We start from the raw sequence: 18,108 nt of genomic DNA, 5'->3' as shown, positions 1-18,108 counted from the left end.
TCGAATAAGCCCAATTTTGGGATACCATACCTCAAAGCCAAATTTGTTGATTGTTGATTAACGTCTTAATGACTGATATACATAACAAAAGCCAAACTTGGCTGCATTTTGGATTGTATTATTGGTTGACAAGTGATTTTTCGTATAAAACTTGTGCAATTTCTGCTAATCAGCATCAAATCAATCCTGCATTTTCGACAGCTAACAACTCCAGTGGAGAATTAAAGCAAACAAAACAAAAAAAACACCGTGAAAATGAACAAATTCGTAAGTGATAAATAATTTTACTGAACTCCGTTGCTGTAAAAATCAATTACTTATTTCATATTATTTAATTTTTTGTAGATCCTTTTTTTCGCTATGGCCTGCGTCGCTCATGCTGCCCATCCTCAAAGCGCCCCTGCAGAAACTCTCAAACACGACAGCCAATTAAACGCAGATGGCAGCTATAAACTTGACTTTGCCACATCGAATGGCATCAGCGCTCAAGAGGAAGGCCATGGTGGTCATCATGCCAGTGGTGGTTACTCATACTACTCTCCAGAAGGTGAACTAATCCAACTCTCGTATTTGGCCGATGAAAACGGATTCCAACCGCAGGGTAATCACTTGCCAACACCACCTCCAATTCCCCCACAAATCCTCAAGTCATTGGAGTACATTCGTTCTCATCCATATGATGAGAATGCCGCCCGTCAACAACAGCCACAACGCCTACAACAAAAACCAGCATTCCATCATGTAGCAGCGCCCAGCCATCAAGTGAATAGCTTCCGTCGTCCAGCGCAACGTAGACACTTTTAAGTACCACGCATCGAAATATTATAGTAAATAAGTTCCTTCAGCAAATCTTAACAATATACGGGTATTATGTTTATCAAACATTTTCACACATATACAAGTAAATCAATTGAAATGGTTACTCATTCTGTGCGGCAGGCAGGTAAAAAGGGTATTCGCAAAGCTTTTCCTTTCAGTGGAAGATCCGCTGAAAAAAGCTTAAAAGCATCCAATTTTTTGAGTGATTTTTGTATAACCACATATCACGTCTCCAGCGTCCTATAGCTTAGCGACGCCAGGACTGGGCATTCGCATAGAAAAATGTTTTCTGTTTCCTCGCTAACGTCAAAGCAATAACTTCTACAGGTTATTTTGCGGGGTAGTCCTATTCCATGGTAAACGATTTTTTAGAGGTGGTCTTTGTAACAGACCGTTATTCGGCTCTGAGCAAATTTGACAGATTTGGCTGATAGGCTGACGTCACTTGGGATGTATTTAACAAAATTTAACTTGTATTAGTGATATACGAATGCCATGGCATGATCATTGGCTGTGTTGATTGTTTTCGTATATCACTACCACATGCTAAATTTTGTTGAACATACTCGAGGGGTGCCACTCCAAAGCTCCCTGAATTTTTTTTCACCATACCTAACAAGCAAACCATGAAATCTATTATCTTTAGTCCTATTCGAATTTGCTACAATTTTAAACATCTATATTCTTGGTCAAGAAGTTGAAGGATTTATGTGATGGGATGCCTCTTTGGATTTGTCAGGGTGTTCGTTTCAGTGCTACTGCCTTATTTAATACGTTTGCACTCTCGTTTCCGCAGATATTTCTATGATCAGAGAGTTTTCCATTAACGGAGGCATTGAATGAAATTCCAATTCGAGCTACTTGACTAGTTTGCATCTAATAATTCGTGATGTGAACATAAATTACGTCACCTGCCATAGCGACTGAGCTAAGCGAAGTTCCCCGAAACAGGGTGGCTTCTGCTCCACGCCATCACCAACGCTCTCTTTAGGCGATGACTGCATTGAATGATGCTTTGAATGGTTTGAATGTAGCTTTGTGTATTTGGAAAGTGTTATCACAGCCAAATGCGGCACTGGCGAAGACGTAGATACAAAGATTAAAAAAGCAAATTCGGTGTTTGCCATGCTGAGAAACATATGGAAATCGTGCCAGACCTCATGCGAAATAAGGCTGTGCACCTTTAAGTCCAATGTTAAACTAATGCTGGATGCGAAACATGGAAAGGTTCCTTCCGCATCGAATCGAAAATTCAAACTTGTAAATATTAACAAATGTAGGCAAAGAATACTTGGTGTAAGATGGCCAGAAAAAAAAGAAGCAAATTATGGCACCCCACCCAACAAGAAACTGTAGCGATTGAGATTGGTAGGCATAAGTGGGGCTCAATAGATTACACACTCCGCAAACCCGTGAACAATATCATACGGCAGGAGGAATACAATGGAATTTCCATTGTTCTAAACGACCTGGAGGGAACACTTGGTGGAGAACCATCGACAGGAACTCGATGCCGCAAACTACGACTGGAATGACATTTGCCGTGTAACACCTAATAGAGTGCGATTTAGATCCATTGTATAAGCCCAATGCTCCACGAGGAAATCGGCATAGCAGTAAATAAGTAAAGTCAATAGAAGTCAGGTTCAGGATAAGGCTGAATGCTTCAGATGGGCATGATCCCAGCTCATCTTTTATACCCAATGTGCGGATAGATTGACGAGGAGTTTGCCTAATAATGCCGGGTACATCCACATCACTGTTTTGGCTTCCAATCCCAAAGTCCTTCTGAATATCCTCTTTCAAAAATAACAGATTATACATTCTGTCAAAAAAGTTCCGGGAACTGTTCAATAAAACGGAAAATAATTTTTTAACAATCAATATTTATTTTGTCACCTTCAACATAGGTTTCATTCGAAGCAATACCCATATGCCAACGATTATTCCAGTCATCAAAGCACCTTTTAAAATCGTTTGAAGAGATCTTCTTCAGCTCCTTCAGCGAATTCTCCTTAATGGCCTCCATCGACGCGGCGATCAAAACGGCCCCCGTGGAATGGCAATTTAAGTTTTGGGAAAAGGAAAAAGTCACAGGGGGCGAAATCTGGTGAATACTGTGGTTGTGCGTTGATATTTGTTGAGTTTTTGGACAAAAAAGTGTTCACAACATGAGCTTTGTGAGACGATGCGTTGTCATGGTGCAAGATCCATGAGTTTTCTTTCCACAATCTCTCTCAAACGTCACATAACTTCCAAAAAAATAATCTCTTGTTTACCGTAGAACCATTTGGAAAGAATTCCGAGTGCACAACACCATGATAATCAAAGAAAACGAGTAGCATTACTTTAATTTTTGACCGACTTTGACGTGGTTTTTTGGGTTTCGGCTCATGTGGATAGCGCCATTCAGCCGCCTGTTGACTGGTTTGCATGTCAAACTCATCACCTGTTGTGATGCGCTGGATAAACGTTGGGTCCGAATTTATATTACTTGGTCAAGCATGTCTTCAGCCGCCTTCTTCCGGTGGATTTTTTGAAAGAAATTCAACTCTCTTGGAACAAGTCGAGCAGCCATGCGTCTCAGGCCCAATTGATGGTGTAGAATATTGCGAATTGATTCGTTAGTCACAAGCTACCTCCCTCAAACTTAATTGATGGTTTTATTGTTTTCCAGCACCATTTCCTTGACTTTATCAACTTTTTCATCCGTTGAAGACGGTGATGGGCGACCAGATCGGGGCAAATCTTCCACGACTTCTCGGCCCTCTGCAAAAGCCTTATAATACTCTGCCTTCTGCAACATTTCCAACGATTCGGCACTCGAAATTCCGTTCAAAACATAAAATTTAGGACAAATTCTTTCTTCGATATTTTTATCGATAGTGAAAACCGCAGATTTCGCACGATTCCCAAATACTTGGCATTAGAAGAGACAAAAGCCTCATTTGCCAGTTTTGCTAAGTGCCTGAATGATACCGAAGGTCCCTTCTATGCCTAAGAATACCGTTAATGTGTTCTACCGTGGGAAGTAACGTGTGAGCTGCAGCCGAGTGTGGACGTATTAGCGTGTGAGCGGACTACTCATCACGGCGATCGGACTTCTGGACATAAATAACTATTTCGGCACTTACCAGAACAGTTTCCACTGGTACTGATGGATTAAGTTGATGCATATACTTGCGCCAAAAGACTCCTTTGAGGCAAAATATAGTATCAGTCTGCCTTTTGGAGAGCTATGAACAGTTCAAAAATATCCATAATATATTTTCGAATAACATCTTACGAGGAGCGGCTCCAATACCGAAAATAAACATATTCTGGAAGGTATTTGGAGGAAAATTTCAGATTCCCTTACACACTGTGGTTAAAACTAATTGTCGGGACAAGTTTAGTTCAGAAACCGTTTGCTGAATTCGGGACCTCGTGTACAAAAGAAACAAGGATCATCAACATCTGTGAAGCACTTCTTAAAAAAGTTAGACTGAAAATTAGTGAAATACCTTATCACATTGAAAAGGAAGGAGCTTGGATGTGCTGCTCTCTTTGATCACATGGAAGTGTAAAGAGGAATTAATGTTGTACAATCCCCCTCTCCAATTTTTCCATTCCCTATTGAGAACTGGTCAGCTGCTTTATCGACAGACTTTAAAGATCCAGAGAAGTTTGATGAGGACATAACATTGTAATATCATCCCTCTTCTCTCTTATACCACATTTGGAATATGGTAGTGCCTTGCCTGTGAACAACAATGAAGAATGTAGCATCTCCTAACTTGCCTTCCTCTCACTTTTCTGCACTGCTAGCTATTCGCGTTACATATGGGCCTACATTAGCACCTTCACAATCTAATACACAAATTAATAGCAGAATAGTTTTAAGGAAGAATAGTAGAGTAATGCTAACGAAGAGCTTAATATTGCAGTACAGAAGAAGTGGATTCACGCATCACCGTTTATGCACTCGGTATCTACTGAAAATATAATGGCTTATATCTGCTAACATGCTAATATCAGTAAGTGTCTGCAGAAGGAGCTACCTGTATAAAACGCACTCACTTTAAATTGGGACTATTTGAAAATTTAGTCGGAACGCTGATGAATGCTAAGAAGTAAGATGCTAACGATACTTTTCGTTTTTTTTTTTTTTCAACGGAAAGAAAAATCATCAAAGAAAACATCGTGAACCAAATTCTTCCGCCTCTTAATTTGGCAGTATCCATTTGGAGTCAAGCATGCGCAAAGAAAATGTAAGATCTACTTCTAAAACATCCCTGAGAAAGTGAAGAAAATTGTTATGGAGAATCGTCCAATCACAATGAGAGAAGTTTCTGACGATGTCGGTATATCGGTTGGCTCATGTCATGCAATTTTTTGCGGAGATTTTGGGCATGAAGCGTGTGGCAGCGAATTTCGTTCCAAATTTGCTGAATTTTGACCAAAAATAACATCGCTTAGGAATTGTTGAATGACGTCAACGATGATAAAGATTTGCTTAAAAGATTCGTAACTGATGACGAATCATGGATATATGGTTATGACATCGAAACCAAAGCCCAATCGTCCCAATGGAAAACACCAGGAAAGACAAGACCAAAAAAGGACTTCAAGTTCGATCAAATGTTAAGGTTTTGCACACTGTTTTCTGCGATTACCATGGCGTAGTGCATCAGTAGTTTTTACCATAAGGTCGTACAGTAAATAAAGAGTATTGCCTTGAAGTTATGCGCCGTTTGCGTGATGCAATACGAAAAAAACGCCCGGAATTGTGGAAAAAATGCATGGCTTTTGCATCATGATAATGCACCTGCTCACTCACTTTTGCTTGGGAGAGATTATTTAGCCAAAAACAACACCGTTATCTTACCGTATTCACCAGATTTGGCCGCCTGCGGCTTTTTCCTCTTCCCAAGATTAAAGAGGCACATGAAAGCGCGGAGTTTTGCGATGATTGAGGAGATAAAAGCCGAATCGCTCAGAAAGCTCAAGGATATACCAAAAAGTGCTTATCAGAATTGATTCGAGGATTGGAAGAAACGCTGGCACAAGTGTATTATATCTGAGGGGGACTACTTTGAATGGCAAATCTAGTGAAATGTTTCTGAACCTTCTCAATTCTTAAAGATGAACCCATATAGAATGGATCCCGGATAAAGTTGCAGTCGAGTTTTATTCTAACAAGAGAAAATGCAAACCCTTCAGCGTAGAAGATTCTAAAACTCCTTTGAATTCCTTACTGCAAAGCCGAGCACAGACCTGGACATGATGACCATTGTAAAGACTATATGTTTAGAAAAAGACATTTTCGATATAGATATGACCGCCAAGTCTTTCTTATATATGTATGTATGTGTACACATGAATAGAAGAACTCCGTCCATCCATCCGTCCATTATGTTTTTACTCGCACAAAAGTTGGTCATCTTTATTAGCATTCACGCCATTTGTCTGCTATTTTGCTACTAGCATTGTTTCTTTCAAGGGTTCAGCGACATTTCCAATAAACTTGTGCACTATTGTTGATTAAAAAATCATAAACTGTATGCAAATACAACCAAATAAATGCATATTAATTGCATAAGATGCACATCTTTAAAATATTTTATGCGTAACACTTCTGTAGACTCGTACGTTTTTATATATGCATATGTATGTATGAGTGTATGTGTGCACGTATGTAAGTATACCCCACTTGTGTAGTAGCATGTGTGAGTATTAGATCTTAAACATAACGGAGAATATTTGAATTTTAATAATCAATTCTTTTGTGATTGTAAGTTGAAGTTTGTTGTTGAAAAGCTGTTTGAGACAATGGAATCCTGTGTAATTAAGTCCGATTAATAAATTTGAAAAAATCTGACGTTTATATGTTTATTTGTGTGTCGGTAATTAAATTTGATTTTCATTTCAAATATTTCGCTTCTGCTAAATTTTTTTGTACTTACAAATATTGACATTAGGGCGAGTAAATCTGTTCTCAAAAAATATAAATGGCCTTGTTTCGAAAGCCGAAGTGTTTTACAGACCATTCTGAACAAACAGGTCCATGGAAGCATAGCTCTAAAATGGATTTCGAGTCTTCTTATTTATAATTTTATTTATTAATCTGACAAATCAATGCTGTGAAAAGTGTTCAACGCGCGCTCAGGCCAACTTATGGCGTTCAGCGATGAGGCCCATTTTTTACTTAATGGCTACGTCAATGACCACAATTGCCGTATTTGGGTTGGAGAGAAGCTCGAAGCCATTCATTCAACAGCCATTACATCCAGTGAAAGCAACCATTTAGTGCGGCCTATGGGCTGAAAGAATCAGCGGCCCTTATTTCTTGAAAGACGAGGCTGGAGCCAATGTTATAGTGAATGGCGAACGTTAACGCGCCATCATAAAAGACCTTTTACTGCCGGAAAGTGAAGTCCGTGACCTTCACAACATTTGGTTCCAACAAGACGGCGCTACTTGTCATACAGGCCGTGAAAAAATGCATTTACTGCGTTGTCGTTTCAGTGAGCAATTTATCTTTCATCTCGGACCAGTCGATTAGCCACCAAAACCGTGAGATATCACACCTTTGGACTTTTGTTTTTGGGGGTATGTAAGTCTAAATGCTTTGTGGATAAACCAGCTTTGGTTGAGGCATCGGAAGCCAACATTGCCCAAAGTTATTCACGAGATACCGACCGAAGTCCTCCAGCGGGTCATTCAAAATTAGTGTTTAGGGATGACCGAATTACGGCGCAGTTACGCTCAACATTTGAAAGGGATTATCTTTAAGAAATAAATGTCATGAATGGTTTCACAAAAAAATACTAAAAATTGTCCAATCCATTTGAATATCCGTTGTTCTATTTCAGTTTAAAATTCGAGACCTCTGACTTTATCACCCTTTACATATCTGGGCACAAGAATAAACCTCAGGAATTGAACTACAAAGGAGATCGACAGTATTGCACATTAAAAAGCGCAGTTTATCTCCCCATTTTCCTTCTTGAACGGCCAACGGCATACTATCTTCAAGATCGTCATTGTTTCCCGTAAAATATAAACTGTTATTCCTGCACCCAGCTCAAATTCGGCCATTTTAGTTTTTCTTTAAACGGGTCAACTAACAGAACGTTTTTCGCCCGATAATTGAAGAAGCCGAAACTTTTTTTAAAACCTTGAAGTCATCCATCATTAGTATGGAAATCACCACCGCACATTGCCGAGAAATGACACTTAATATCTATTGTGAATGAAAACTTTAAGAGAAGAACAGGAAGGACTGGAAGAACTGGATGTGAAATGTTATTTTTTTTTATCGAGTTATCGAGTAAGATTCGCCGCTAGTGAGTATAACTATAGCACATTAGGCCGCACTGCCTTACCAGCGCATGTAATTTAAGGCAGCCCTCTACCCGCATTGCTGACATATGTTTATTTGCTTCATCTATTCGCCACTTGCTAAGTCTTGGCGAAAAAGAAGCCTAATAGTTTGCACTAATGCGTCCGAAATTCCATTAATTGTTTTGATATTTCGGAGCAGTTTGAGAAATTGCAATTTAAGATTTTTTTGTAATAAATTTATAATAATATATAAATAATTTATTTCTTAATATCAGGACTAATGCCCGTATTTGTTGCCTGCGGTCCATCATTTACCGACAAAACTATCCAGGTGTTCACTTATCCGCATAACAACTGCCTGTCACACTATAATTTTAATCAGAATTAACTGCGCTAATCTCGATGAACGCCGCCGTCTGTGTAGGATATTAGATAATTCTAAATCATAAAAATTTTACACGTTTACTACCATACATCCTCCAATTTTTCAGGAACATTTTAAAAATCCTACAGGGTCCGGAACTCGAAGTGTATCCTACTTCAGACCGCTCGAGCAGCTGATGTACGGGAATCAGTTGTCTGTTAGTTGGCTAAATGACAGTCCAGTCCAGTGTGATTGCATTATATTTGGCTGGAAAATAACAACCAGCGATTGTTCGTGAGCTCGAGCACCTTAAAGTAAACAAAGTTTCTGTTTATCGCGCCATTACTCGTTACAATGATACTGGTAGCATCGCGAAACGTCATGAGGCGGTCATCAAAAGACTGCAACGTCACGTGAAATGGTTCAAAAAGTGAAGAAGCGACTTTAGCGAAATCCAGGACGATGTGCCAGTCAAATGGCGAAAGAATTGAAAATATCTGACCGTAACATCCACCGCATACTGAAAAATTATCTCAAAGTTAAGCGTTACAAGATCCACAAGGCGCTTGTTCTCACACCAAAGCAGGAATCAGACAAACTTGAGAGAGCGAAGGAGTTGATTCGCTTGGCCGAAAGCAGTCATGAAGCCGTGGGTAGACAAACATTTTGGTTGCAAACCATGGACGTTTCAACAGGACTCGGCATCGTCTCACAATGCTCGAGTGAACCAAGAATAGATAAAAGACAACGTTCCGAACTTCATAACGTCCCCACAATGGCTCTCAAATTCACCAGACGCGAATCCGATAGATTATTCTCTTTGGACCATTTTGGAGAGCAAGGTCCGAACTAAAAGATTCACCAGCCTCGAGGCGCTGAAAAAAAAATCATTGTCCGCGTGTGGGCCAAAATACCTGTAAGTCGCATTCGGGCAGCTTGCGATTCGTTTCTGGACCGTCTCAAGGCCATAGTCAAGGCAAAAGGTGGTCGTATCGAGCAAAAGTAAATTGATTCTTAATTTTGTATTATTTCACACATTTTGTATTTTGAATTGAATAAAAGTAATATTTCAAATTAAATTGATGGCCGTTTTAATTGGTTACACTTCGAGTACCGTACCCTGTATTCATAATGAATTTCCATTGGACGGTATAAGGGACGCAGAAGAGAATTGTAGAAACCAGAGCGTTCAATACTGGAGCAAGAGGAAGACCGAGACAAAGATGGGCCGACGAACTAGAGGAGGACATTACTAAACTTGGGATAACTCTTACAATTATTAACTTTTTTTTAAATTATGCCAAAGCCAAGTCGAAAAATGATGTATTAATGCTATGTCTTTATTGTTGTAAAATAAAGCAATTGACTAGTAAAAAAAAAATTATTGAAAATCATCATTTTTTCGGGCCTCTGACTACCTCTAACGCCTTAAGTAAGGAGACTTGAAATCCAATTTAGAAGTTTTCTTCCAATTTTAGTTTAGAATTGCCAGCAGAACACTTCAGTCGCCGAAACAAAGTAGATGAAAATTGAACCCGCCCTAATGTACCCACATTCATTCTTTTTTTTGGTTTTGACTACCGTCCGTGAACCAAAAGCGTCAGCAAAATATTTCTATATATCTATACAATTATAATCTACCAAAAAATCATAAATCTCGATCAAATTGGCAAGCTGATAAGCGCTTTAAGCGAAACTAAAATATACAAAAATTTACTCTAAAAAATTATATTAATCGGCTTAAGTTGTGTACTAAATATATATTTGCTTATGATTGTCTATATCTCATTTTTTCGATTGATTGGCTGTAACGCCTCGGCGATGCAAAAATATGTACATATATATATATATATGTGTGTATGTGTGTGCATTTAAACTATTCGCACTAATACACATACATAGAAAGGTGCAGCTGTCGAAACAATCAAAGTTGTGCTTGAAAAGCACACCAGGGGGCTACACTTGCGAAACATATAAAAATGTTTTGAAGCTCTCAACAAATCAGTACCAAAGCCACTTCCACCCAGAACACAAGCAGCCAAAGCTGATAATCAAAGAAAAATCTATATAGCATAAGTTAATTTAATTTCAACAAGGACAATGTTCAAAGCAGTAAGTTTAGCATAAATTTTGTTCATTATATTTTTTTACTTATAACTACATTCGAAAACACTGTATATCTCTTACGCGCAGCTTCTCATTGTCACAACTCTGTTCGCACTCGCCTACGCCGGCGGCGATCCTGCTGACGTGCATGCCTCAATACTCAGATATGACAATGAAGTGCGACCCGATGGCAGCTACAACTATGCCTATGAAACTTCGAATAGGATTCAGGCTGAGGAGAGCGGTGTTGGCGCTGCCTATGCAACAGGCTCCTATTCATACATTTCGCCTGAGGGGCAACCGATACAAGTATCATACACAGCCGATGAGAATGGATATCAACCTAAGGGCGCTCACCTGCCGACACCACCTCCAATTCCGGATTATATCCTCAGATCATTGGCTTACATTGAAGCACATCCCTTCGAAAAAGTCCAATTGAAAAATGGAAAGTAAACGGTCAATAGCAGCTCAGTTAGAAAATTCATTAGTTTTAAGAAATTTAGAAAATATTCAACAGTTTCATAAGTTATATATTGTAATAGGTATGTAAATCACAGACACCCTCATGTGCATATGTATATATGTAAGTACATAAATAAACTTTATTCTGCACGAGTATTAACGAAATTGTAGAGAATTGAGGAAGAACTAGAGCAGCCAACAAACATGCGAAGGCGACTGGTAATAAACTCATCCTACGCCACAATTAGAGTCATGTTTCTAGCTATGAGTGTAGTGGATAGTAATCGAGCAGAGTATTTTGGGAATTTAGAGTAAAATCCATGTGACTGGCCTTACTTGTTTCCGTATCTTTTAAATTGCTAAGCGGACCGAATGGCGAGAACACCAAAAGCAGCCATCAGCAAACAGATTTTCCTACGTTTATCAGCTCTTGACGACTAGCTGCTGACTAGCTCTTGAGGAAAAATGCTACAATCAGCACCACCCAAAACATTTAATGAACGGGACATGTAAAGAATATCATCGCACCTTACGACGTCTAATACAACTAAAGGGTTTTCAAATAAGAGGTGTTATTCCCGTAAAAGATCAATGGTTTCGTTGCTCGTGTGGCTCTTCTTGTCTTGATGAAAATAAACATTGTCCAGTTCAATACCATCAAATTCCGGCCATAAAAAATTGGTAATCATCTCTCGATAGCGCAATCCATTCACCGTAACTGTTGCTCCAGCTTCATTTTCGAAAAAGTAAGGTCCAATGACTCCGCCGGACTATAAACCACACCAAACGGTCACACGTTGAGGATAGAGAGGCTTTTCCACAATAACTCTTGGATTTTCTGAGCCCCAGATCCGACAATTTTGCTTGTTGACGAAGCCACCAAGGTGTAACTGGGCCTCATCACTCAAGATGATTTTCGATGGAATTCCGGATCATTTTTATGCATTTCAATGACCCAATCAGCAAAGACACGACGTTGTTGATGATCGGCCGGCTTGAGTTCATTTGTTAACTGGACTTTATAAGCCTTAATACCCAAATCTTTATTCAAAATACGGTGTAATGACGTTTGTGGAATGCCTAATTCCAAAGAACGACGGGAAATGGACAAACCTGGGTTTTCTTCAACACTTTCGGCTACAACCCGCCGTGCACGGGTTTTCTTCTTAAAATCACTAACTTGTCCCAACAGCTCGAATTTTTTCACCAGTTTCTGTATTGCGGTCCGACAAGGTGCTTCACAATGACCCGCAAATGTTCGAGTTTTACGCACCGTCTCTGCCAAATTTTCACCATTTTTATGGTGAATTTTAATAATTTCAATGCGTTGTTTAAGCGTGTATCGTTCCATTTTTATTAATGGCGTAGTTTCTATTCGACAAATATCAAAAAATGACAGCTTCAAAAGTGGCATCTACCGAAATAGCGGGCTATTCAAAATAACATCTGTTATTGGAAAACCCTTTATCATGTAAAGTACAGCAAATTCTATATAAAACTCGAGTTGAGATAAAAACGTCGCCATCAATTTATTTTATTCTACAGTGATGGACCAGCGTATCGCCATAATCCGCATCAAAGCGAGATAATTCAACATGCGAGCTTTACCCCTATCGCGATATACAAATCATACTTGGCTACTACAAAGCCAAGACGGGCAAAAAAGTTCATCCTCTATACGAAGCCTTTTTAAAGGACTGAGACTGATGATAGCGTCCCAAAACATGAGTCATTAGATTGATTCTGAGAGATCAAAAATGTGTAGCTTTTTTATTTCACGTCGTTTAAATTATATTAGCAATTTTTAGTTTTTAAAGAAGATATTTGACTAATATTTGTATTAAAATTTTTTTTCATAAAGTATCATATAGAGACAGTTTTCGAGAGTTATCTCTTATACATACCTATAAAAAAAATCATTTAAAAAAAGTTAGCTGAAGTATTACGATAGCGGTTCAATAGGTACCTGTGTTTGCTGACAGAGGGCGTTCCTGAGGGAAGGTGGTTTTAGCATCGTGTGCTGCAATCTATCAAACGACTGCAAAACAAATTTCAAACTGATTGATAGGTTAGTTTGGATTTGGCAGCTATCCGAGTAAGACGTATTTCGTGATTTTCGCTAAGATGGATAAGAGGAGTATCGTTCGGTAATTCGCTTTTTGTTTTCGGACGGGTAAAAATGCGAGAAGTACTCGTAAAAGCAAAGTTGTATGCTGTCTATGGGGATGTTTCGCCAACTATGACCACAGTTAGATATTGGTTCAACGAATTTAAATGTGGGCGAACGTCCGTTTTTGATGAGGTGCGACCAGGACGTCCGGGAGACGTGGTTACCAACGAAATCATTCAAAAAGTCCATGACCCGATTCTCGTTGATCGACGAAGGAAAATGCGCGAAAAAACAGAGGTCATAGGTGTTTCGAGTGGAACGGCAATTAATATCTTACATGATAAGTTGGCGATGAAAAAATTGTCGGCTCAATTGGTGCCATGATTGCTCCCGGGGGACAACAAACGGATGCGGCTGTTAACTTCGAAGCAGTGTTTGGCGCAATTTAAGTGAGAAGTGGTAGAATTTTTGCGTCGAGTTGCCACCGTTGATGGAACCTGGACTCATCATTACACACCAGAAACTAAGTAATAATCAAAACAATGGATTTCTTTCGGACAATCTGCTCCAAAGAAGGCGAAGACAGTCCCATCGGCCTGAAAGGTCATGGCAACGATTTTTGGGATGCGAAAGGCGGCATCCTCATGGACTTTTTAGAAAAAGGTAGAACAATCACTGGGCAATACTACAGTGAGTTATTGGACCGCTTTCACAAAAATTGAGGAAGACACGTACTTGGCGAAAATGAAAGATGCTGTTTCACCACGATAACGCACCAGCACATTCATCTGGAGTTGTCGCCGCCAAACTGCATAAATCGCGTTATGAATTGCTGCCGCATCCCCCGTATTCACCCGATCTGGTTCGCTGCGACTTTTTCTTGTTCCCTAATATGAAAAAATGGCTCACGGGATAAAAATTTAGTTCAAACGAGGAAGTCATCGATGAGACAGAGGCGTATTTTGGAGAGTTCGACAATTCCTATTTTTTTGAGGGGTTATAAAAATAGCCGATGCGTTGGGAGAAATGTATCTTTCTAAAAGGGGACTTGGTGAAAAAAAAAATTGTTTGAAAAAATGGTGCCTTTGTACTGTATAAGTAGTTCCACAGGAATCACCTTGTTGTACGTAAATATCCACAACGTTTGGACTTTGGCCAATCTTTTTGGCCATTTGGTGATTGGAAAGCCCCTTTGAAGTCAAGATATCGATTTCTCCTTTTTCGAGATCTGTCAAACCTTTCTGCTTTCCCATTTTATTAGAAGTTTTCTTTTTAAAAGAAGTTTTCGATCAAACGCAATGAACGCTTCAAAACACTGTTCCTTTTCCGGCAAGCTGAGTGCCTCTATTCAAGTGAACCAATAAATCAAGCAACTTACAATAGCTGCGAAATACCGTTAAATGGATTAAAAATTTCCTGCATATTTATTTTCGAGCAAATTACAGTCTTCATTTGACTTATCATGAACCCTTGTGTTACTAGAACAAATGCGGTTACTTTGATAACCATTTTCTTCCATAAAAATGATTGCCTCTAATCAAGTGAAAAAGCTTCGTTTCATCGTAGTTTCAATCGCTTCAAAAACTAAAGTCAATTCACTTATTTTCAACAGTTCCCGAACTTTCGGGAACTTCTTTTATTGACTGATGTTGCCTAAATTTCTTGCCACTTTTGTTGTGGGACTCTTGTGTGTAGAGAGTTTTCACATTCCAATGTCCAATTCAGGTAGCCTGTTTCGTGCTACCATGTCAACGACCATGTCAACTTGGGTTTCGGATTATTTTTCGACTTTAGTTACTTTGTTTTTTAATCAGAAATCAGTTTCCTTCGAAAATATGGTAGATTAGCACAGGTTTTCTAGTCCAATAGTAAAGTTGCTACCCTTCATTGCACGCTGCAATTGCCAAGCATATGGACGTACCCTAGTAACACGTTTATATGTGGCCAGATGCAACTAAATGAATTGTTTACAAGACTTTACTGGCTTTACAGTAGTTAAGCTACCGCTGGCATCGCTCTCAGGAATATTGTACTTACTAAGCCTCATCATTGCGGTAAGATAACAATCCCTCGAGGAGGATTTTTTTTCCTACGATCCACCCGAAGTTAAAAGATATTATATATATGTATGTATATGTATATTACCGCTTACTTGCCTACTTCTTAAGCGTCGATGGACGAGAATGGAGATTAAAATTTCAAGGCCATGCAACGTTTTGGGCATTTCCGCGAGAGAGAAAAAAAATATAACGTAGAGGAAAAGGAGAGAGAGAGCAATACCTTATACAGTCTAATCTTGGTAATTCGGACACTTGATAATTCGGACAGCGCGGTAATCCGGACACCAAAACGCTTTCTATAGAAGTCTCTGTAATCCGGACACCACGTATTCATGTACCTCTAAAATTCGGACACTTCTTTATTATCCAGTGAATATGCTAAAATAAAAAGGAATTCCGTTATTTTTTATTTTATTTTATAATCCTCCCCTGCTAACTACTTTGCGTGACTAGTGCGTTTAAGTGCTCGTCAGCCTCCTAGTTCATATTCATAAGCATATTTGCGTAACATGTAGTTCAGTAGCTAATTTCAAACATTAACTCCATAATTTCTTTAACTGTGGACTGTATAAATTTAACTATGGCACCAGCAGCTAAGAAAAAACATACGTTTTTAACGATAGACCAGAAAAAAGAAGTTCTTAAGAAACTAAGTGAAGGGCAGTCAATTCGACAGCTAGCTGCGCAATACAATATAGGTAAATCTACAATTTCGGACATAAAATCAAGTGGATTAAAGATTGATAGGTAAAAAACGAAAATATTTTGTAAGAAGAGTTTACCCTCCTTTGATTATATTTTGCAGTTACATTGCTAGAACAGAATGTGGCCTTGGAAAGCGTAAAACTATGCGACCTGCGGAGTTTGAAAAGATGGAAGACCACTTGTATAAATGGTTTGTAAACGCAAGACTAAACAATGCACCGATTTCCTCGGAAATCATCAAAGAAAAGGCCAAACAATTCTGTTCCCAAATTTACGGACAAAGTGTGGAATTTGTGGCTAGTAATGGTTGGTTTAGTAATTTTCGTTCCCGATATGGAATTAAATTCTTAAAAATATCTGGCGAAAAACTTTCCAATGATTCTACTGCTGTGCAACCCTTTATTGAAAAATTGCGAAAGAAAATTGCAGAAATGGGCATTACGTATGATCAGGTTTATAATGCAGATGAGACTGCTTTGTTTTGGAGAAAACTTCCAGAAAAAACCCTTGCATTGCATAATGAAAAATCCGCACCGGGCGCGAAATTGGAAAAGAAAGAGTAACACTTCTAGTTTGTTGTAATGCAACCGGAGAACATAAACTTCCATTGTTCATGATAGGGAAAGCCAAAAACCCCAGAGCGTTTAAAAATGTAAACCTTCCGCTTGGGTACTCCCATACCAAAAATGCTTGGATAACAGAGCAAATCTTTAAAAATTGGTTTGAAAACTCATTCGTTAAAGAAGTAAAGCGTTACTTAAAGGAAAAGAATTTACCAGCCAAAGCCATTTTACTGCTAGACAATGCAACTTGCCATCCCCAATCACTGTCGGATGTCGATAAGGACATATATGTTATGTTTTTGCCACCAAACTGCACGGCTCTTATACAGCCAATGGACCAAAATGCTATCCGAATTTTAAAGACAAACTATCGGAAGAGTTTTTTGTCTCTACTTTTGTCCAGCCCAACGAGCAATCTCCCGGAATCTTTAAAAAACTTTACATTAAAAGATGTGGCTTTTTTATCGTCTAATGCTTGGAAAAATGTGGATGAACGCGTGCTCAGAAAATGTTTTAACAAAATTCTTTATGACGAAGAATGGGACTCAGATGATGATTTGCCTCTTGCGATGCTACGGCCCAGCAGCTCAACTAAAATAATTGATCTTCTTGTTGAAATATCCCCTGATGTATATAATGATAACGAGATTACTGAGTGGTTGAATGACGACACTGATTTCGATATCAACGAGATTGAGGAAGAAGATAACGAGAACAGCAGTCTTGACGAAAATGAAAGTCAAGATCCTAAAATTTCGCACTCTCAAGCTATTGTCGCATTTGATAGTTGTATTAAATATGCAGAGGAACAGGAATTTTCATCCGGAAACATTTTAAAACTTGTGAGTCTCAGAGATATTGCCTTCAGAAAGAGAAATGAAACAAAATTGCGGCAAACGAATATATTGATTTATTTTACGGCCGAATAAAAACTAATATATGTACATATAACTCATTAAATATTAATCAATTTAAGATTAAATAAAAGTTTATTTCATTTAATTACTGATCTACTGATTTCTATTAAATTTTTTACCCACTCGATAATCCGGAAAATTCGATATTTCGGACAACCTCTGGTATTTAATTGTCCGAATTATCGAGATTATACTGTATATATCTTAGATACACTTTAGGCTATTCACGACCCCGTTTTGTGCGGTCCTTCGTCTTTTCTCCCACTCCTACGCTAAGACTCTAGTCTAAGTCGTACGACGTTACTAGTATTGTGGGAGCAAGAGAGAAACATGTATACATTATATACAAGGCGTTAGAATATAACAGAGAGAGAAAGAGAGTGAGGCGTAAACGTACAGCACTAACGCCATATTACTATAGTAGAGCGCAAATACATCGGAGCAAAAGAGAATATATGTGCGCACGGCTCCAACGCCACGCTAATGCATCGGAGCGAGAGAGAGCAACGTATGTATATGTGGTTAGAATACAACAGGCTGATTTTCTGACTCTATCAATACTGTCCATAACAATCTGGAGCATCACTTTCTTGTTTCGCTGAAAACGAAGCCGGATGTCTGGATTGCGTGTCGTACTCATAAACCCACGTCTCGTCTCGTCTCCAGTAATGAT

At 38.9% G+C, this 18,108-nt stretch overlaps 2 protein-coding genes across 2 annotated transcripts; both read left to right on the top strand.

Moving 5' to 3' along the window:
- The first annotated feature begins 353 nt into the window (after window positions 1–353).
- LOC128861453 (larval cuticle protein LCP-17-like) lies at window positions 354–850 on the top strand. The gene has a single exon (XM_054099592.1). The coding sequence runs from the start codon at window positions 361–363 to the stop codon at window positions 802–804; it is 444 nt and encodes a 147-aa protein (XP_053955567.1). The 5' UTR covers window positions 354–360; the 3' UTR covers window positions 805–850.
- A 9,677-nt stretch (window positions 851–10,527) lies between these two features.
- LOC128860420 (pupal cuticle protein Edg-78E-like) lies at window positions 10,528–11,206 on the top strand. Its single transcript, XM_054097946.1, has 2 exons — window positions 10,528–10,621; window positions 10,703–11,206. The coding sequence occupies exons 1-2, from the start codon at window positions 10,610–10,612 to the stop codon at window positions 11,069–11,071; spliced, it is 381 nt and encodes a 126-aa protein (XP_053953921.1). The 5' UTR covers window positions 10,528–10,609; the 3' UTR covers window positions 11,072–11,206.
- Window positions 11,207–18,108: the final 6,902 nt, after the last annotated feature.

The sequence above is a fragment of the Anastrepha ludens genome, chromosome 4 (genome assembly GCF_028408465.1).
Source record: "Anastrepha ludens isolate Willacy chromosome 4, idAnaLude1.1, whole genome shotgun sequence".
Classification (NCBI taxonomy): domain Eukaryota; kingdom Metazoa; phylum Arthropoda; class Insecta; order Diptera; family Tephritidae; genus Anastrepha; species Anastrepha ludens.
This window is presented reverse-complemented; position numbering and strand designations above follow the sequence as displayed.

Bases quoted from the DNA above. Each gene is read 5' to 3' on its own strand.
- LOC128861453 (XM_054099592.1), top strand. From the start codon at position 361: ATGGCCTGCGTCGCTCATGCTGCCCATCCTCAAAGCGCCCCTGCAGAA.